Source organism: Clupea harengus, chromosome 11, assembly GCF_900700415.2.
Source record: "Clupea harengus chromosome 11, Ch_v2.0.2, whole genome shotgun sequence".
NCBI classification, from domain to species: domain Eukaryota; kingdom Metazoa; phylum Chordata; class Actinopteri; order Clupeiformes; family Clupeidae; genus Clupea; species Clupea harengus.
In genome coordinates, this window is record NC_045162.1 from 25,449,429 (window position 1) to 25,470,004 (window position 20,576).

Here is a 20,576-nt window from a genome sequence, read left to right on the forward strand (position 1 = left end):
TATTGAAGCCTCATCTGTGCAATGCTTGTTAAGAAATCAGCACTGTGTTTAATTTTGCCACCTTCATTGCATTCATATTGAGTGTCTGAAGCGACAAATGGGGCACAAGGCATGCTAACAGAAGATACGGTCATGTAGTGGGGCAGTTTGGCATAACTATTGTGCATTGTGTGATAAAAGCATCACATTTGGCAGAAAAACAAACAAAGGGGTTCTATTAAGATGTTGAACTAGAGGTGGTTCAAAAAGGACCCCAGGGGACAATTTTTCAAAATGGCTGCAAGATGAGATTTTATCGTATATTATGTGGTGATATAAAAAATACATAATAACATAAGTAGATATTTAAACACATCCTAAATCAAAAGAAACCAAGGGCCTACACTGATGATAAAGGGGCATCCACCCTTATTTTATTGTCTGTGTTAATGGGTCTGGAATATCAAATGAAGTCAATAGAGACACTTGAAGAGGTAAAAACTAAAGTAAAAGAAAACGTGAATGTTAAATGAATTGGAAAGTGTTTTGCTCGTGGTGTAATTTATCTATGCTAAGTGAGTTGACTTAGACCATTGTAGGTTTCTCTATTAGTGGCTATAGCAACGATAATTCCACAGTTGAACATCAACTTCTTAACCTGGTGTTTATGGTGGGCTACATGTGACCCTTTAATTAATTGTTACAACTGGTAATGGCGTACATTCTTCTCTGATAAAGTGCAAATGTTTTAGATGTGGTACTCATGCCATAATATAAGTTCCTTAAAGCAACAGTAAGAAGTTTCTGTCTAAAACTGGCACGCTGACTAGCTAAAAGCCAACAGACAACAGCACAATTAGCACCCATAAATCCATATACATAACTGATGCTTTTTTTTGCCAAATCACGCACACCTCCCATGTCCGAGGTTGTGAGTTTGAGTCTGGTGTGGAACTGTGTTTGTACACAATGCAGGTTGCATGTGACCATATTAATATAGGATAATATCTCATCTCAGCCCTGGGCGCCTATCTGAAGTACCTCCATTTCTAAATCTGATTAGAAGGTGTTCTGCCAAATTTGATGTATTGATGTATATTTATCATAAAATGAACATTTGGTATGGCAATTTGAGTTTAACTACCCCACTAATGGTAGGCTTATTGCTTATTTATTTTGCACAGGGGCTCTGCCATTGCCAGGATAATTGGCAACAATGCAAACTTGCTCCCGCGTTTTGCCAGCACTGTCAATATGTGGGTGTTTGAGGAAAACATCAATGGCAGGAAGCTGACAGATATCATCAACACTGAACATGAAAATGTCAAATACCTCCCTGGATACAAACTACCAGAAAATGTGGTAAGATTCAGTGTGATGGGTCATCTACGCAAACCTCATCTGTCACTGATGCGCTGAGCGTTATTATAACGCCCAGATAACTGTATCTATTCGGCTACCTAGAATCACTTGGAGTTGTGATTATGTACTTAGTGTATTTGGAAGAGCTACAGTGTGTTTTAAATGGCAGAAAACGTAATGATGTTTCCTAAACAAACTTCGGTACAGCTGTCACTCACCCCGCTTCTAGCATTCTAAGACGTGCCATACCTGTCCGCCACATTGCACGCTCTGGCATACCCAAGCATCCCACCTCCTCCCCATTCGCCTCCATTTCACTAGTGGCTCTAAGCGCACTTTACCCTTATCCACAGGGGGTGTCAGCGGACGCTATAGGCATCCCTGGACCAAGACAAGCTATCGCGCCAGACATGCCAACAAGCAAAAAAAAAAAAAACTATTGAGCATATTAAAACAAAAAAAACAGTGATATTTTTTCTTACTGCTAACATGCAAACTCTAACTTCAAGAGAGTCTCATCTTTGCTACATTCACAGTTAACCTACATCCAGCATTGCACCCTTTTACCAGTTGCATACCCTGCTTTCAAGGTCATGAATAAAGTGCACCACTGTTGGTTCCTTGGTCTGGGCTAGGTGGCTGTTCCCCAGCTGAGAGATGCTGCTGAGGGGGCCGATCTGCTGGTGTTCGTGGTCCCGCACCAGTTCATCCGTAGGCTTTGCGACGAGATGATGGGCTGTGTGTCTGAGAAGGCCCGAGGAATCACACTCATCAAGGTAGGACTCAAGGAAAAGCCAGCAGGCCGTTGCCTCAATAGATAGCACTGGATGCCTGGCCTTAGCATCCTATTTGAAGACTACCCTGATTGCATATGATTGAGCACTGCAAGAACGTAATTCTGTGCTTGCGAAAGCAGACTTTCAGCATTTGGGAAGGAAATGTTTGCCACACAGGAACTGCCTGAAGTCACGCAGGCCTGAATCGGTCAGTGATCTCAGCTGGGGGTGTGGAGAGAGTTCGATGAAAGGTTTCATGTGTGGCGGAAAAAAAGCAGTCCTTTTTAAACCCATTATGTAACCATTGGCAGAGGCAAGCTCTGATCTGGTCGTTCTGGGAAAGAGCACTGCTGTAATCAGACTAGCCAGACACGGCCACACAGATGACGGCAAAGAGAAAACGCTTTTTTGTTTGTTTTCATAAATTACACAGAAAGATGACAGAGGAGGTCTGGTCGGCGCAGGGATGAGATGACACCTCTAGATGGGGTCATTTTGGAGGGGCTTGGTTTGCGGTCACATCAAAGGGATGCAGCTCCACTTAAGGTTACACTGTGGATCATGGACACCGGGTCCTTTTCATCCAACACAAATGAGCCACTTTAATGGGGAACAATTTTATAAACACTTATATCTTGGTTCCTATAGCACAGGTAATATATGAATGATTGGTCTTTGTTCAGACTTATCTTTTATTCTCACTGTTTTATGGCATACATTAGTACTGTATTTAATTCTAGGGTCTCAAGTACTGAGTGCAAGGTATGAATGGAATTGAATGGAAATGAATTAAACGTTGTGAAAAGCCTCTAAAATGTAAGCCTAAAAAACGTACCTACTGAATATATTTTACAAGCTCCCACAAAGGACATTTTCAACAACGAAAGACAGCATGTTTTCTTTTCCTGTCATTACAATTATCTTGGCTTACAAAAGTGTGCACTTTCCGTCTGTATCCTCGATGTCTCCAAAAGGTCTATAGTATGAGCTTATCTTGCCCCAATGTTTCCATGTGTAATTAGTTTATCTGCCCCAAACGTTTAGGTCTGGTATAATGGAGTTTCTCCAGCCCTGAAGTTTCCATATCTAGTGCAGCACGCTCAGCTGACCTGTGTCCTGGTGCTGACTTCGACAGCTGCTCCCACTGATCTGCAGCATAGCACAGCAGGCCTCCCATTTCTGTCCAGTGCCATGTGAAAATATTTTCAGCGCCATGTTTGCTGTTCTCGTCCTCGTGTGCCTCCCCATCTGTGCATGCGACTCATATTCAGATGACAGCAGGGGCTATGGAATGTCTGTGGGTATACTGCCCCACTTTTTTTCCGTTCTGTTTACCGTCAGGAGAAACCGTCCGCCATATGTGTGGGTGAACCTTTTTAGGAGAGGAGACCCATCTGGTGGTTCTGTGACAAGTCATTTATAGACGGAAGGGTGTCATTGGTTTTCTCTCATTTTCTTGAGACACTTTTATTTCCCATTGTGTGTCGGTTTTTCTTTCCTTTTGTTTGTTTTATGGGCCATTAAACGGCTTGAGGCTTCAAGGCACTTCTTGCGGTTGAGGGTTTAAAGCGTGACGGAAGATATTTTTCCTCAGTTTTTCAAATTCCAAGGTTTCTCTAGTCTCTCTCATTCTCTCAATCAATTGCTACTTCCTCTACTACAGGGTGTAGATGAAGGACCTGAGGGTCTCAAGCTGATATCCGACATCATCAGGGAGAAGATGGGTATTGATATGAGTGTGCTGATGGGGGCAAACATTGCCAATGAGGTGGCGGCTGAGAAGTTCTGTGAAACAACTATAGGTGAGCACTTTGTCCATAAACCCAGCAGCAGTCTACTTCATTTTATATTTATCGACGTGTCAGGACTGTTCAATAGCACTGGGGGTCCGTAACAAAATTTGACTCTGTTCTTATTGCCATGTAGGGTCCAAGATCATGGAGAACGGGCAGCTGTTCAAAGAGCTTCTCCAGACCCCTAATTTCCGCATTACAGTGGTGGAAGATGCAGATACGGTTGAGCTGTGTGGGGCCCTGAAGGTAACTAGTAACATTGTCACCCCATCATCTAACCTTCACTGAATGCATCCTGTACTCATTCTTACTCTTTGTCAGATTCATAGAATTACTTTGTCACCTCCTGAGAACAAATCCGTAGCCATGTGTCCTCTATAATTGAGTGATTTTTTTTTTTTTTTAAGGAAATCACAAAAAAAGAGAAATTGGATGACAGTTTTTTTTTTTATCTTGGTTCCCAGGACGATATAATACATTCAAATACCTAGAGCTGAGTCCAGTGCTTATTTAATAAAGTCATTGATGTCCATATGGAAAGGCTCCTCCTGCAACACTCTGACATATTACATCACCCCAACTTATGTAATGTTAAATTGGGCCACGTAGGCCTCCACCAACAACCAGGCTTCAGATTGTTCACGTCTACTCCCCTCTCTCAGAACATAGTAGCCGTGGGGGCGGGCTTCTGTGACGGACTGCAGTGCGGTGACAACACCAAGGCGGCTGTGATCCGCCTGGGTCTGATGGAGATGATCGCCTTCGCCAAGCTCTTCAGCAAAGACGACGCCGTCTCCTCCGCCACCTTCCTAGAGAGCTGCGGCGTGGCTGACCTCATCACCACCTGCTACGGGGGGCGCAACCGCAAGGTTGCCGAAGCCTTCGCGAGGACTGGGAAGGTCAGGAGTTTTCTGTGGCGCTGGAATTTGTGTGTGTCTGTAGACATGATATACATTTTCAGAGAAATATCATATTACAGTGGGAGTAGGATACGAGTGTTGTTGAAGTGTTATGAACAATCACACCACATTCCTATATATAGTCTTACTATGAGATAACTCCTTCCTTTTTTTTGTCCCATATCTCCACCATCTCAGAGCATTGAGGAGCTTGAGAAGGAGATGTTGAACGGGCAGAAGCTGCAAGGACCACTCACCTCTGCGGAGGTCTACCACATCCTCAAACAGAAAGAACTGGTGGAAAAGTGAGTAGATGGTTTCTGGGTAAAACACTAAACAAAACATGCTCCATCAATTGTTGGCCAAGTATGACCTGACTTTCTTAACGCAGTGCAGCTGCAGCTTTCTTTGAATTGAACTACCATTACCTTCCTTATTCCTAGATGGCTTTGAATTTGAACAGTTGTGACAGTTCTTATGTTGCAGTCAGAGGCTTTGCAGAGAACACAAATGTAGTCAGAATTTGAATCCAAGGGATGAGACCATTAGTGCAGAAAAAAGTGCTAATTTTATGACGGATTGCACAAACATCTGGGCCTGTCCTAGACTTGAAATATGTTACATAGAAGGAGTATTGTGAGTATTCAGCCAACAAATGAAGAAACATACTTAAAGTACTGAGTACTGAGCACTGATCTGCCTCTCTTTGTATTCCAGGTTCCCACTCTTTACTGCCGTCTATAAGATCTGCTTCGAGGGGAAGCCGGTTCAGGAGATGATCACCTGCCTACAGAGCCATCCAGAGCACATGTGAGCGCCTCCTGAAGCTCTCTACATCCACGGATGACGACCTCTCACCACTTCTGCCATTCATACCTCCTTTCTATTATACTTGCGGCTACTCCTGAAAATCGTCCTCAGTTTGTCGTGACTCCTAGAACTCAATGGACACAAACACATGGCCCCTTCGATCCGGACTACTTCCCGGTGGGTTTCCATAGTTGGCACACTGTACAATTGCATTGAGTGGTATTTGGCATTGAAAATTAGAAGTTAAGCAGTTAATTGGTGCACATGTAGTGCACCATGTAGGTAACACATTTTTGGGATAGGTGCGTTGTTGGCCATATCAAAGTCTGGGATATTGCCTAGTTACAGTTAACCTATTGTAACCCCCATCATCAGTCTGGTTTTGTCCAAAGTGCTATCCTCATTCAGACCTGATTTTGTTATTTGCAGTCTTGTATGATCCTTTTTTGTGACAAGAACACTAAGTTCTTTCTGTACTCGTCTGCCATCTTGTGGATAGCAGTAGGAGCTACTTATGATGGGCTAGAATTTGGGAAAAAGTTGAATGAACTCCCAAAGACATCAAGAAAGCCAGTGACACTCCATAATCAATAGTTACTGCACTTTGTATTTACTATTGTACTTAGCCAGCAAATAATAACAACTCATGATTGCATGAGAATTGTCTAGACTTAATTATGGTTGGGGTTAAATTCTTATTTGTAATCCTTTTAAAAACATCTCTTCTTAAAACCTACAAGAGATTTTAACACACTACACTGCCATTTACACAAGTAACCTTTTAGTAACAAGATTGAATTACTCGATGTACTTACTATCGTGTGTGCATATACAGTATACATTTTGACTAAGGGCTTGGGTGCATTGAAATACATACACTTATTGTTCTTTGTATAGTATAGTATGTGGTGCAGTTACATTTTGTGCAATTTTTGCTTAAAATAAGCAATTTATCAATGCACTTCATAGGGTTAGGTTTTTAAAATATGGTCAGTTGAAATAGCTGCTTTAAACATTGGGCATTGGGCCTATAAAGAGCAAAGAAATGCCTTGAAGCCTCAGCGGTCAGGACCATAACTCAAAGGGATCTGTCCACAGCTCTGAGATGAGATTTACCCTGGCTGTGTGTGTGTGTGTGTGTGTGTGTTTGTTTGTGCCCGTGAGGTGGTGATTTGCAAAATGTGATCGTGTGATGCTGCATTTAAGGTGTACTATGTTGTTTCGGTGGTCAGAAAAGGTCCCTACACCTATAACAATTCCACTGTGGTGGACTGTGTATGTAAAAGATATCTAATGAACAGCTTTGAAGATTGCACAGGAGTTTTGACAAACATCCTCTTTTCAAATTCTGTTGTAGCTGTCAATGTTAAATCCTTTTTGACGACAAAAACTGTATATGTCACTTTTAACCGTTAACCAGCAAAACGACATGTTTGCTCATCTGTTAGTTTGAGGCACAATTCAAATGTGCACATCGTCAGAGTTACTTGAAAAGATGCAGCTCATTAGGTCTATTGAGTAAAAATCCCTTGTCAGACCATACTAATTGTGTGGTTACGTGTGTTTGCCTTCAGCTTTCAGTTCAGGCATTCTAGTTTTGTGTCTCTCCACCATCTTAATGAAACCACATACATACACAGAGCAGAATGGAACTAATACACAAAATGTTTTGAACCACTGTTTCACACCCAGATAATATAATGTACAGTTCCTTACACCTCCACATTTCATTTGCAGCTGTATGTTAGCCTCTCTTCTGCTAGCTCCCCCTCAGATTGCATAGTTAGTTCAGGCTTAGCTAAAGCCTTTTCTACTCTTTAACCCTTCTGGTCACAATGCAGCTCTTGATGGGTCTTTGTATTTTAGGTCACATTACGTTGCCTTTTTGTTACATTTTTTTTGCTTTATGAATGTATCCTCTAAGCCATCCTGGTCTTGTTCCGTTCCATCATAAGCCCATGAGGCTTTGCTTTTGGTTTTCTGTAATCTGTCCATGAGGATGAAAAGTGAAGTGTCTGTCGTGTGGAAAATGATTAAACAAACAAAAGAAAAGAAAAAACAGTAAAGAAATCGGTGTTCAGTGTAGACTACTGTGTGGTGGGTTTTTATTTCTGGTACCCAGGTAGAATGTTTACAAGAATACAAGAAGGTTTTGGTTTTATTTTTTGCCTAAAACCTTTCCCTCCATACAGTAACAAATGGTGATCCATACTATCCCAAATCTCGGGATGGCAAATACATTGATAAATGATAAGACATTTAAAGAAGAGCTCCTTTGTAGAAGCTATATGTACATACATCCAATGAGAGGTGCGGACGCCTTTCCTTTGTTGCTTGCAATGCATCAATCTTATCCCTTCACACGTTCAGTTCTGCAAGCATCTACCATAACTTGGTCATTATTATTTCACAAGTGTATATCTGCTGCGGCTTTCCCCGTTTTTACATTGCTCAAGGAAATTCTGCCTAACACAACTCATCCAGATGAACAGAGTGTGTCCCTCCAAATAGAAACCACTCATTTACATTATTTAAAATTTTTAGAAAATGAATCACAGAATGAGGCATACAAAAAGAACACAATAACTATGAATGCTTAAATCAACTGAATGTTGTCGATCATGAGGAGCCTGTGGGAGAAGAGTAGAAGTATTACTTGAGAATTACTTTACTGGTTTTAACCTTCACAGTTAGATACTAGACAATCTTAAGAATATCCAAGACTACTAACCTGCTGCTAGCGAGCAGTTCAGTCATCTTCATCCTCGTCATCACCAACAAATGACAGCAAACTTTTGTTTTTCACTTTCGTCTCTGATTTTGATTCGCCCTTGCCTTCTTCCTCGTCGTCGTGCTTCTTCTTCTTCTTGCTGGAGCTGGCGGAAATACCCTGGAACTTATCTGAGGACGAGCGCTTTGCTGGTTTCTTGAACACGATCTTGCCGTCTGAAGGAGGCTCCTCGTCTAAATATGTCACAAGAGACAACACAGTGCATTGATGAGTAATCTGTTTCAGCACAGTCATCTACCATTCATCATACGTGACCAGATGCAAACAGACCAAATGTGGAACGAATAGAATGTTCATGTGGGACATGTTACCAACGCCGAGAGGTAACCTAAAACTATAATGAAATGTCTAACTAAATAAGAAACATTTGTATTCTGCCTCTCGGCTCATGAAACGTTACGTTATCTTTCGCTTAGGGGGACATCTGACCGTTCTTATGAAAGCTCTTACCCTTTGTGTCTTTTTTCATATGCTGAACTTCATCAGCACTCAGGTCGCCTTTCTTGAGAACAACTATTTGCGGCAATTCATCCTCGCGATCACTACCACCGCTATCATCGTCGACCTCGGGCATGTCTTGTCTCTACAAGGGGGAAAACAAGATTATATGTTTTAACACATCTTCCAATACCACCCCACTTGTCTATTAACAATGCAAATGTAACAAGCCTGCAGCTACGTTAGCTGGCTAAATTAGCATATTGTTACCTTCGTGTCAATCGTCGGCCCCTCCTTATACCCAACATCACTTTTGAATTTTTTTAGAAAAGATGGCTCTGCCGGCTTGACCCATGAAACATTACCCTTTTTGCCATGTTTGCTCATTTTGCTCAGAAGTGAGGCAGATAAATAAACCTAAACCAGCGAGGATTGTTTCCGTTGTTTGCTATCAGGATGTCGGCTTCTATTGGCGTCACAGCTATGTCATCAATACGCGTATTTTAATGACCAATGGGAATTCGTCTATGCCATAGAATGTAGCATACCTAGCTAGGATAATTTAATTGCAACTACTACATGAAGCTATGCTGTGAATGTAAGGCAAAATCACAATGAAATGTACATAGCATCTCAAGTTCAGCCAGAAGGCGGAGAAGCCTGCCGTGATGGTGGAGGTGTAGCAGTTTGAGTTTCCACATGGGGTGGAGAAAGGGGTAAACAAGGGACATAAAGAGGGCACGAAGTGCGTTAATTTTGTCAGTTTTAGTTTCGCGGGTATCGCTAGCAGATTTGCGAACGTCACTTCCACCAAGTGGTTAACGTAAGTGTTCCATTTGATACAGCACTTATCAGCGACGGAGTGCACTACAGATGTTAGTGCACTGTATTGCAGTGTACTTCGTAAAGTGTTCGGTAATATGCACTCTATGGAATTCACAGGGATTTGTTGGCGTCTAGGAATTTAAGATAATGTTAACATTATCTTGTAAGTGTTGCTAAACATTTCGTCTTATAATAATACGTTTGGTGAGGGACTTCACATATTATATGTCTCTGGAAGACGATTGTGAAAATGCAAATCAGTGTTGAGTAAGTTCTTGAACATGCCACCAGAGGTCTTTTCACCAGACCCTGTGGTTCGTGAGTGGTGTTTCTGACAGGAAATGAAATGCTTCCTCAATGCACTTCTGTTTGGATAATTCCCACACGGCACCTTCCCTTGGTCGATCTTGTAGCTAGAGAAGGACTGCTCAGTTAGGAAAGTGAAATTATGCTCTCTTTTGAATGAACGGTATATTTCTTCGATTGAAATGTTTCCCGGAGTTGTGTATGCGCTACTCGCAGGCTTCCTTGGAGCTGTTGCCTCCTCTTCAGCCAAACTGTCACTTGGCGCTGACTACCTCAAAGGTGTGTGTGAAACCGGGCTGAAAACCTGGGCTGGGGAAGAAAGGATATTCCAGCAAGATAATGAAACTGCTCCATGCGACTGGGTAAAGTATGACTTAATAAGTGGAGTGATCAGTGATGGTTTATCTCCATTGCTTTAACAGGGTTCACGTCGATTTGAAATAACATTACCTAATACTGACACGTAGCTAGAGGATTTGCTATACCACTTTAGTGAAATGTAAGCAGCTATATTTCTTTAGATTTGTATAGTCTAAATGCATGACCATTTTTTTTGTTATTATAGATAATTAACTTTTGTTGTTAATGTAAGCGTAGCTTATGGGGCTCCTTAAATTACGTTGTCATTGATCCCGTGACAGAAGGGTAAAGAACAATCGAAACTGAATAATGAGATTTCAGTGAGAGCATGCATGGATGGGGTTTGGAAGAAGATAATGTAAATAAGTGGAGCTGAAATTACACAAGTCATCAATAAAGGTTACAGTGCGTGCATAATGTGTGTGTGTTTGTGTGACTGGGTGTTGGTGCTTATGAAATCTGTCTCCTGCTAGCTGCACATCCCCTTGAGGCTGTTGTGCGGAGGTCTGCTGTTCACCTGTAATGCCGTGATGTGGACCTTCTTCGCCAAAGCTCTCAGGCTCTCCTCGTCCTCTGCTCAGGCCACTGTGACCACCACTGCCTCCAACTTCATATCCTCTGTGAGTACCCACCCTGAACTCCAGTCAGACAACCAGTATCTGCAATCACAACTGACTAAGTAAAGTCAATGCTAGTAATTACTGTTGACCTTTGGGATCACACTGATGATGACTTTTTTGGTCTCTCATACTACAGTCTCCAATAAGAGTAGCAACTATCAAAGGAATCAGAGTATCAGCTACAGCGTGTCACATGTTCTCCTAATTCCACACAGGCATTCCTTGGGAGGCTGATATTTGGGGAGACCCACGCTGCACTCTGGTGGGTCGGCATCTCTCTCACTCTGTCAGGGCTACTCATCGTGCATGGGTCCACAAACCAGGAATCCCAGCCAACTGTGGCCAAAAAGATTGAATGAGACTGTATGTGATGATGAACGCAGCCCTGTTCCTGTAAACCAGCGTGTTCAGATGGATACCAAGTGATCCTCTAAAGGTTCATTTAAATAACAATGTAGTGCATGGATTATTCACAAAGCACAGCACCCTTTGCAGTGCAGTCAGCATACTGCACCACAAGTATGCTTGTCAGTGGTGTAGTTGTTGCTGTACTGATAAGGGTGTGACCTGCACTTTAAGCAAGAGGAATTTATATGATGCCATTAACTTGGCCAAGAATTGATCCGTACTGTTACGCAATATAACACTGAGACCAACATGAGGGAACATATTTACTATGCACCACACTTGTCATAATATGCATAACTTTTTATTTACCTTAAACTTATTTTGTGGGGTTAAAACTGTAATTTTCTTCTTTCAGGTCATTTATATTTGTTTTAAGGCTATACTCTGCAAAAAAAAACTGTTTAATTCTGTTTCACAGAAATGGTTAATATTTAATGCAAATATTGTTCCACAAATGTGATCTCTAAATACAGCTTTTGACCATATCTGCACTGAAGTCTCACACTTTGATATGGTGGGGTGAGACTATGGCTTGAAATTTGGGACGGTAATCACCAGGGAGAGGATATGTTTGGTGTCCGGGCATACTCCTGACCTACATGGAGCCAACCTAAAATGACGTCTTCCAGTGAAGGCTTCATGTCTATTAATAGGTGTGCCAGTTAAGCGGTGTTACACTGCCTGTAGATGGTTTGAGGTTGGGATGTGCTATGACAAAAGAGCTGGAACAATTTCCATTATTCCCTTTTAATGCAAATGTATTTGAAAATAATATTATTTCAGAATAAAACACAATAATACACATTTCAAGCAAATGAGGATTATACAGATAACAGATTATTGCCAGATTATGCCTATTCAAAACATCTGTGCTTAAACGTCTTGGTGAATACCATTTGCATCAAATAGAGATCCATATCATTGAACAGTGTTCTTTTAAAAGAAAGGATTTTATAATGTGTAGTTTAAAGTAAGGCACTTAAGCCAATTGAAAACTATCCTATAAAACAGATATAAAATCAGATTTCATCATTAGACTCTTCATTCACTCAATATAAAATTGACATTACAGAAAGTCCTTCAATAAACATGCTGTTTAACTAAAACAGCTGTGCTTGTGCATTTGGTACTGTGTATACTGAAATGGTCCAGATTTGGCCCCCCCTTTGGACCGGAAAGGCACTGTGGGTGTGTGACGTCATGAACCTGGCTCGTCTCAGCGCTCGTAGGGAATCTCGATCACGTCCTCCTCGATGATGTCACCGGGCTCGTCTCAGCGCTCGTAGGGAATCTCGATCACGTCCTCCTCGATGATGTCACCGGGCGGCGCGGGAGGCACCTGCTCCAACGGCGTCCTCCTGCAGGTGAGCTCCGAGAAGGGACTGAACCAGGAGAGGGAGAACGGACCCCCGAACGCAGCCTTCATGGCCTCCCAGCACGACAGCTTCTCCCAGGTGGCCGTCTCGCCCTTCAGACGCTCGATACCCTAAGGCAAAGCGAGGAGCTGTCAGCCATGTCATAAAAGACCCCACAACACACTCACTGTAAATAAATAGTCTACTCGTCACGTGAAATGGTGGCATATTCTTTTATACAAATTTGTTGCAACGGATGCAATTCCTAATGGAAACGGCCCAAACCACTCCCTTGCTTTACTGTGGAGAGCCGTATAGTTAAAGTTGAAAATGGTCCCTCCTTCACAGGAGGGTGGGGGATGAATAAGTGATTTGGGGTGTAATGTTATGGACTCAGGCAGTTACGAGTGAAATGCATGAACTGGGAGACTATGCATCCATATGTTTTATGATAATGATGGTTTAAAAAGCACCCGATACATGCAGCATGCTTTTTTCTGTTTCAGGAGTATTCCTTCTTTACTGTCGGTGTTTGTCGTCGGCCAACACTGGTTCAATTACTGGACACACGGTTTTAAGAGACACAATGACATGCTTCTGGCTACCAGGGCCGAGATGTTTGCGCTATAGGTCTCCTGTCTCAGGTGAGCAAGGCTTACCTGCACTTCCCTTCCCACCAATCAGAAAGCCGCATCTGGCCTACTCAAAGGGGCTTTTACAGGGTTACACGGTGAAAAATCACAACACTTAGCCAATTGAGTTCAACATGGGTCCTTGTTGGAGAACAAATAGAGAGCATTTTGAAGAAAGTCCTGAAAATATTGTAAGAAACATTTCCAGAGAACAGATCAAAAGAGATAGACAGAAAGGGTTAAAAGGGGGAAAGGGAGGGAGAGGGAAACAGGGTGAACTGACATACTTGTTAGGGAAAAAAGACAGTGAATGGCTGGGATAGATCATTTCTCACTCGCTTGTATGGTTATAGTCTTAACCTGAAGTTATGTGACAGCATTGCCACAAAGTGCGATATACTAACTGCTCAATAATTGTAAGGAACATACAAAAAATACCTTCCAACCACAGTAGTACTTGTTTCATCTCTTGTTTAGAACATCATACAGCAAGATTGCACAACTAGGAGCGTCCTCACATGAACATACTGACAAGTAAACCAATCAGGTTCATCATTTATTGTTTGATATGTATATACAGAAAGAATAAAAACGCCAATATAAAAGCAGTACTGGAAACCATCTCACAGTTGATTGTGCAGCCAGAGCTACTTGAAGTCAAATCAAGGTCGTTTCAGTAACATCCACCACAGGACTAACAGAAAAACAACCAGTGTAAAGTGAACATAAACATGCTTTTTTTTTTTTTAATCAAGAGATGGAGTTCAACAGATTGTCCCTTTTAACGTATTAATAAACACATATTAAAAATTCCAAAAGATGGCTAAGGCCTTCCCTCAGTTCACATGATTCCAGGTGCTTCTGTCATTATCATACCTAAACTTCACAGTTCTCCAAAATGTGCAAAAAAAGAGTGGATTTTAGATTGCGTACACCGTAAATTTGAAGCATTGCTGTATTGTGATGCCTAATTTGCACTGACGTTCTTGCCAATTTCCATAATCAAACTGGTGTAAAGCTCTACCGATGACATGACTATGCTCTCACAGAGTCTAAACTAGAAAGATGCAATCCTCTTCCCAATGATTCATCATCCAACTCAGATGAGGAATACGCTCCATTATTAACCAAAAAAATAGAGATTATCCATGCAAAATGTGACCTCAACCCCACTCCAAAAAAGGCGGATTTTATGAAGGGGACAAAGGCATTTTGCATTAGTGTTACTAGACTCGTCAAACAGACGCAAGGAGAAAGGAGATAGAGGAGGAGGAGGAGGATTGCTCTCAATGGCAGGACCAATGGAGAGTGGAATGTGAACGGAGGGAAAGTGACAGTACAGATGGTGACAGGAAGTTCCCAAACAGAGCAAAGTTTCCAGATCAAGAAAAAACATAGTTAAAAAATATATTAAACCAATAAAAAATAAAGATTAAAAAAAGGCAAAACTGGCAAGTCCATGTTTTTTTTTTTTTTTTTTTTTCATATTTCCACAACCTCTTAGGAAGCACCATAGAAATGGGATGTTTTCTATGGGTAGCACTGTCGCTGCCCAGAACACGGCCATTAGAGTTGAGTGAGCTTGGAGATACAATCACGTTAGGTGGAGGCATCGGGAAAGGGTTGGGGGGAGTTAAGGGGGGTAGGGGAGGGGGGTGCCAGCACACCTCAGTCTTTTATATGTAGTGCCAGGGCATGGACAGGCCTTCTGGGTTTGCGTTTCCAAAGCTCAGACCACATACTGGTATGGGTCGGCTTTCCCATGGCCAGGCTTGGCAAACGGGCTAAACCATGCTATCGAGAAGGGGTGTCCGAAAACCGCCTTCAGGTTCATCCACTTAGTTTTTTTAGCCCATCTTCTCTCTTCCTTTTTCAATTGCTCTATGCCCTAAAAAACGAGAGACAACCGCAACTTCAGTGTGGCCCAGACAAACTTGGCATTATCAAATATTACCACGTGTTGTGTGTTGATGTGCTACGTTGAACAAAACAGTCCCTTGCCCTCCTGAAGGGTTTATCAACAAACAGAATGCTCATTGTCTTGAGTAAAACTTCCCCACATGTGTCAGCTAATTTAGTCCTAAAAGGTCATAAAGCACAGCAAATCTGCAGAGCTAACTTAATTCAAGCAAACCTGGGACGTAGGGACACTGGCTTACTCTAGGTGGAAGGGGGTGTGTGGCTTAGGGCAAAGACAGAGAGAACACAGTGAGTGTAGCATTAAGAGTTAGAGAGTTAGTAGAAGCTAAGCAAATATGTGTGTGGGGGCGACAGTGGTACAGGAGGTAGAGAAGTCGGTTAGTAATCAGAAGGTTGCTAGTTCAATTCCCTGTCGAAGCGTCCTTGAGCAAGATACTGAACCCCTAATTGCTCCTGATGTGCAGTGTGCCATCAGTGTAAATGTAAAATGTGTATACATCCTTGTAAGTCGCTTTGGATAAAAGTGTCTGCTAAATGACTAAATGTAAATGTAAATGTGTGTACAGGAATGTCTCTGCAGGATGTGCACTGCAAAGCTAATGCCTATTTGAGTTTGAAGTTAATACAAGACATCCAACAGCATGATGGTTTCTTTCAGGCCGCGGCGTACGGCGGTCGTGCTGCGGTCATATGACATCCATTTAGACTATTTTTAAAAACACAGAGGTCCCACACAGAGATAGCCACAAACACAGCGTCAGCAGAGAAGGTGAACACGATCTAGGATCTTAACTGCATCATCAGGTCTCGTAAAGACCAATGTGCTTGGCAGACATGTCTTGTGATATCATTTCCTGATTTGACTGAAATTCTGATTAGAATGCAGGATTGCTGTAAATTGTGGCATCATTTTACATGTTGTTAACACAGCGAAAAATGTGTCTAGCTTGTTTTTTTGCCATATATTTCCATGACAGTGTTATCCTTCAGGGTGTGCATCATACGGCATTTTATTAATATGCAAGACGTCTCCTTTCTTTGCCAACACTGCTGGCACCCTCTTGTGGTTATACCCTAAAACTAAATTTGCATTGCACTACGATGTAGAAGGCCTGAGAGCTCATGTATCAACCATCTTTTCTATCAGAGCAACCAATGATACAAGCACGGATCAATAAACAGTGTCTGTGTAGTGTCTGGGGGACTGATATCTGGCTGTAGCCCTTCAAACCAAACTTAACAGACCCCTAACTGGGTAGGGTAAGTTTATAAACTTATCTCCAACTTAAATAAACCCGATTTTCCCAAGTATTAAGAAGTTCATAGACACACATGCGATGATGCATTGGAAATAATTCTAGTTCATTTGAAAATAGATGACTTGAGAGTAATGTTATTATGACTACTCCAAGACCACTCAAAGATAATTCTGCACAGACGGGGACTTGTTAGGATGATGAGCCTGTGGACTGTGGGGCTACAGCCAGGACTCTTCGGACTTCAGGGGGGAGAGGGAGGAGGAGGAGAAGGAGGAGCGAGTTGTGAGGTTCCTCGGGGCACTTACCGTCTCATCTGTGCAGATGGAATGGACCTGGGTGCCAAACATCACAGAGGTGAAGATGAGGAAGAGGAGGCCCTCAAAGCACAGGAGGATGAGGAGAATGACGGTCGCTGGTGGGGAGAAGGAGCTGCACTCTAGGGTTGGGGCAGGAGGAGGTGGAGAGCAGGGTGGAGGGGTGGGGAGGGATAGTGGGAGGAAGCACACACACACACACACACACACACATTCTTACACTCTTACTTGAGGGAAACACCACTGTACACAAAGGTCACATTTGATACAGTTCACTAACGTGATCTCTGACTTCAGACAAGCTTGGGTCCGCTGCAAAGCATGACAAATAGCCAGGAGAAATTTGCTGGCAGAAAAAAAATGAAACTGTTGAAAGATGTGACTCCTCTTATCTCAAGTCAGAGCACGGACCTACATGGACAGGCGGCCAGCTAGCTATATTCCATAGCTCTCTCTCTCTCTCTCTCTCTCTCTCTCTCTCCTTCCCTCATCTCCATGTAACGATCAAATAATATGAGAAGCTACATTTTGAGGTTGGAGTGTGAAATCAGACAGAGAGAGCTGATTGGAAAGGGTTTGGTGCACCATGTGAAGCCAAATCATCCTGTTTGACGTTTGTTCTCGCTAATCACTAAAGTGAACAACAAGCTACGAGAGACAGGCATGGCTTCAGCTATTTCAGCATGTGCTTTCTCTTGGTCACGCTGAATTAGTTTCCACCTCGCTTGAACCCATGCGCTCTTGTAAGCTACGAACTTCACAGTCACAGATCCGCTGTTCCAATGTAATATATTTCAGTTACCTTGATAATATGAGGATGCATAAAGTGTATGTGTCAGAAGTACTGTGATATGATTTTGTTAGGCCATAAAATGTGACCTCTGATCACACAGGACTTCAGGCTACTGCACGCCCCCTCCTCCCCTGTGTCTCTGCAAAGGGCTCCCAGGTCAGTCTAACCTTCCCAAGTCTCAGCTTTAACACATCCTCAGAAAAGACTCCAGGGAGATAAAATGTTCCAGACTGCGGTCATGTAAGGGTCTCACGCAAGCATTTTCAATGGCTCTGAGCTAGGTGCCATGACAAGATAGGAAACTCTGAGCACTTACTTGTCCAGTCATCTTCAAAACAATACAGGAAGTGGAAGACTACCATCAACAAGCAATGTAGAGAGATTAGTGCAATGTACATCTGGAACACAGGGAAAATTGATCATTATTAATGAAGGAGAACATAAGCTTAAGCACTACATTGTAATAAATATGTATCTGCTAGTTGTCCTACTGCATGTTTAAGCTGTGAATGTCAGTGATGTGAGCACGGTCTGGCACGTACTGTGAAAAGCACAAAGTACTTCTGGTTGGTTTCTCCAACACAGTTGTTGACCCACGGACAATGATGGTCCATTTTCCGAATGCATCTTTTGCAGACACTGGGATTTCGCAATAGATTATAGAGAGAGAGAGTGGAAAAGACAAAGAGATGGCTTGGTCACGTCATACTTCATTCTATGCAAAAAACAAATGCACATCTGCAGCCATGCAATGAACTAGAAGCTGAGTGTCTCCATGAGTGGTCCATGCTAAAGCTGACTGGACCAATCAGACAAGAAAGCTAAATAAGAGAAGACTGAATTTAAACCCTGGCTGATCAACCTCTATCTGCTGAGTCTGTGAAGTGAAGTAATTTATTCTGTCGCCCCCATTATTCTAATCACTTTGTCCAACTTCTTTCCACTGCTTTGACATTCCTCTGCTCTAAATTCGGGGGGGGGACAGCGTAACTACATCAGACAGAGAACTCCACGACCGTTTGCTCCGGGCAATCTGTACCTGCAGTGGTGCGCTCGGTCAGGCTTGATACTGCAGCACTTGGGACACTTGTAAACCACCTGACCGGGCTTTAGCTGGAGGCTCTCGATGAACTCCTTGGTGGCATTTCCTTTTGGAACGGCTCCCTGGAAAGCGTTCAAAGATATGCTGAGCCACATCTGACTTAGGCCTGATCAAATGTCACCAAACGTAAGATTGCACTTTTCATTGCACAGACTTTGATATATACAAAACTGTGACCACTGGATGTGGGTCACGAATGGGGCAGCGGGCAAGATCTATGCATTTATCTTGTTTGCACTCTACAGTATACTGTGTCAATGCAATGACAGACAAAATGTTTTGCCACTTTTTTATGTTGGTGTTTACATTACAGTTTTGCCAGTTTTTTTATGTTGGTGTTTACATGTTACTGGTGACTATGCATATGACAACTCGAATTGCGTTGTTGTGAATTGAAAACGTACCGGGTCTGTGCACATTGCCCTGAAGTGTGATGCCAGGGCAAAAAAAGCTAGTCCGTTGAAGACCACCCCGTTAACTAGACTGTAGGTCAGATTTTTGGAAGGCAGCAGCATGACGAAGAGCACCACGAACTCCGCGTAGAACACCAAGAACCAAGTGATGACACCGCACACGATGCCGCACGCGTCGCGGACGAACCACATGGCACCAGTGTCGCTCAGGCGCGGCGGCGGGACGCACGGATCCAGCTGCAGGTTGCTCGCCTGCCGCTCCACGTCCCTGCACCTGTGCACCGGACTCTTCATTGTTCACCAGGACTCATTTCGCTGAGCGGGGGAGAGGGTGAGGTAGGATGAGTATACACAAACTGCTCAGCTGGACACAACTACGCCAGTCATTCCTACTGCAGTGGTGCTGAAATGCAGCATGAATAACACTCGTGTTTACACTGTGACATTTTGACAGAGAAGGTTACACATACATTTGAAATAAATCTTGTCAAAAATCTCAATGACCAACATAAACCTGCATCAGGGACACATACGGATGGCTACAACAGCAGTGCAGCAGCAGTCTGTGCTGACCGCTGTTACTCCGCACTGACACAGCAATGTCAAGGGAGGACAGCGCTGGACCATCGTCCATGCTACTCAGGCTAATCGCTAAAACGAGGGAAGACATCCGCACAGAGACAGAGGAAACGAAATATTGCAATCCCAAGCAGCTTGGAATGCACACATCTGATCCCTCTACCCAGCTATTCGACATTTACCTGCTAGAATAACCAAAGCAATCGAGCTAATTGCTGTGCCAAGTAAATGGCCATTTGTGTTTGGCGCATTTGGAAGAAAAACACAGCTAGACCTTAACTAAAGCACTGATAATGATTTTGCTGTTAGTGTTGTTGGACATTTAGCTAACGTTAACGTTCAAACGTTGCTAAGACACTTACTTGATGTCGACACGTTGAATATCAGACTGTATAGCTTCCAGGGTGAATGAAACCCAAATATGCCGTAGAAAACCAGCCCTTTCCTTCTGGATGACAGCGGTCCACTTACTTGGAAGCTAGCTGGCACATAGCCGTTCTGTATTTTGGCTGAAAGAACGGCATCCTTGAGTTTTCGGTCATCCACACGTCTCACCCTCCTATCCTTTGCGAAAAACAAGTCACACCCCTCTCTTAAATGGAACGAACGGCGATACCGATACCGTAACACCAGAGCAAGAAAGTTGCTGAATCGTTCAGCTTTACAAGCCAAGAAAAAATCCAATAAAACAATACAGCAGTGTGGCTATTGTTCGGTCTGACGTTTAGAGGTAGTATCTGTGTATCAACTCCACAATTAGCAACCTGTTAGTCTTGGTTCGAAACATTTCCTTGTGCTAGTGACCGCCCCGTAAGATCGCGTCATACTTTTCCCTTCTCCTT

At 42.9% G+C, this 20,576-nt stretch overlaps 4 protein-coding genes across 6 annotated transcripts in view; 2 read left to right on the top strand and 2 right to left on the bottom strand.

Annotated features, from left to right (window-relative positions):
- Positions 1-7,689, top strand: part of gpd1l (glycerol-3-phosphate dehydrogenase 1 like) — an 8,087-nt gene extending 398 nt beyond the window's left edge. Inside the window, exons 2-8 of the mRNA XM_012837476.3 lie at positions 1,164-1,341; positions 1,977-2,117; positions 3,781-3,919; positions 4,044-4,156; positions 4,573-4,809; positions 5,008-5,114; positions 5,527-7,689. Of these exons, the coding sequence (XP_012692930.1) occupies positions 1,164-1,341; positions 1,977-2,117; positions 3,781-3,919; positions 4,044-4,156; positions 4,573-4,809; positions 5,008-5,114; positions 5,527-5,623 (1,012 nt within the window). The 3' untranslated portion in view covers positions 5,624-7,689. The remainder of the gene's footprint in view (positions 1-1,163; positions 1,342-1,976; positions 2,118-3,780; positions 3,920-4,043; positions 4,157-4,572; positions 4,810-5,007; positions 5,115-5,526) is intronic.
- A 70-nt stretch (positions 7,690-7,759) lies between these two features.
- kiaa1143 (KIAA1143 ortholog) lies at positions 7,760-9,335 on the bottom strand. The gene is made up of 4 exons (XM_012837481.3): positions 9,119-9,335; positions 8,861-8,993; positions 8,351-8,583; positions 7,760-8,249 (listed from the first exon to the last, which is right to left on the bottom strand). Exons 1-3 carry the CDS (start codon positions 9,233-9,235, stop codon positions 8,369-8,371), a joined length of 465 nt encoding a protein of 154 aa, XP_012692935.2. The 5' UTR covers positions 9,236-9,335; the 3' UTR covers positions 7,760-8,249; positions 8,351-8,368.
- Positions 8,577-11,702, top strand: tmem42a (transmembrane protein 42a). Its single transcript, XM_031576524.2, has 4 exons — positions 8,577-8,733; positions 10,196-10,341; positions 10,813-10,959; positions 11,175-11,702. Exons 1-4 carry the CDS (start codon positions 8,700-8,702, stop codon positions 11,316-11,318), a joined length of 471 nt encoding a protein of 156 aa, XP_031432384.1. The 5' UTR covers positions 8,577-8,699; the 3' UTR covers positions 11,319-11,702.
- A 396-nt stretch (positions 11,703-12,098) lies between these two features.
- Positions 12,099-20,572, bottom strand: zdhhc3a (zinc finger DHHC-type palmitoyltransferase 3a). 3 transcript variants are annotated; one of them, XM_031576522.2, is made up of 7 exons: positions 20,206-20,570; positions 19,147-19,470; positions 18,680-18,804; positions 18,183-18,279; positions 17,957-18,038; positions 16,839-16,969; positions 12,099-12,853 (listed from the first exon to the last, which is right to left on the bottom strand). In XM_031576522.2, the coding sequence occupies exons 2-7, from the start codon at positions 19,447-19,449 to the stop codon at positions 12,641-12,643; spliced, it is 951 nt and encodes a 316-aa protein (XP_031432382.1). In that variant the 5' UTR covers positions 19,450-19,470; positions 20,206-20,570; the 3' UTR covers positions 12,099-12,640. The 3 variants fall into 3 exon arrangements, with proteins under 3 accessions (XP_031432382.1, XP_012692931.1, XP_012692933.1); XM_012837477.3 differs by having other exon boundaries at positions 20,097-20,569; XM_012837479.3 differs by lacking the exon at positions 12,099-12,853 and adding an exon at positions 13,898-15,242 and having other exon boundaries at positions 20,097-20,572.
- Between the last annotated feature and the right edge of the window lie 4 nt (positions 20,573-20,576).

Coding starts and splice junctions, on each gene's coding strand:
- tmem42a (XM_031576524.2), top strand. CDS start 8,700: ATGTTCATGTGGGACATGTTACCAACGCCGAGAG. Junction 8,734..10,195: donor CATGTTACCAACGCCGAGAG/GTAACCTAAAAC, acceptor CGCTACTCGCAG/GCTTCCTTGGAGCTGTTGCC. Junction 10,342..10,812: donor AAACTGCTCCATGCGACTGG/GTAAAGTATGAC, acceptor GTCTCCTGCTAG/CTGCACATCCCCTTGAGGCT.
- kiaa1143 (XM_012837481.3), bottom strand. CDS start 9,235: ATGAGCAAACATGGCAAAAAGGGTAATGTTTCATGGGTCAAGCCGGCA. Junction 8,994..9,118: donor GGCCGACGATTGACACGAAG/GTAACAATATGC, acceptor TCCCCCTTGTAG/AGACAAGACATGCCCGAGGT. Junction 8,584..8,860: donor TATGAAAAAAGACACAAAGG/GTAAGAGCTTTC, acceptor TGACATATTTAG/ACGAGGAGCCTCCTTCAGAC.
- zdhhc3a (XM_031576522.2), bottom strand. CDS start 19,449: ATGAAGAGTCCGGTGCACAGGTGCAGGGACGTGGAGCGGCAGGCGAGC. Junction 18,805..19,146: donor GGGCAATGTGCACAGACCCG/GTACGTTTTCAA, acceptor AACGCTTTCCAG/GGAGCCGTTCCAAAAGGAAA. Junction 18,039..18,182: donor AGTACTTTGTGCTTTTCACA/GTACGTGCCAGA, acceptor CCTGTGTTCCAG/ATGTACATTGCACTAATCTC.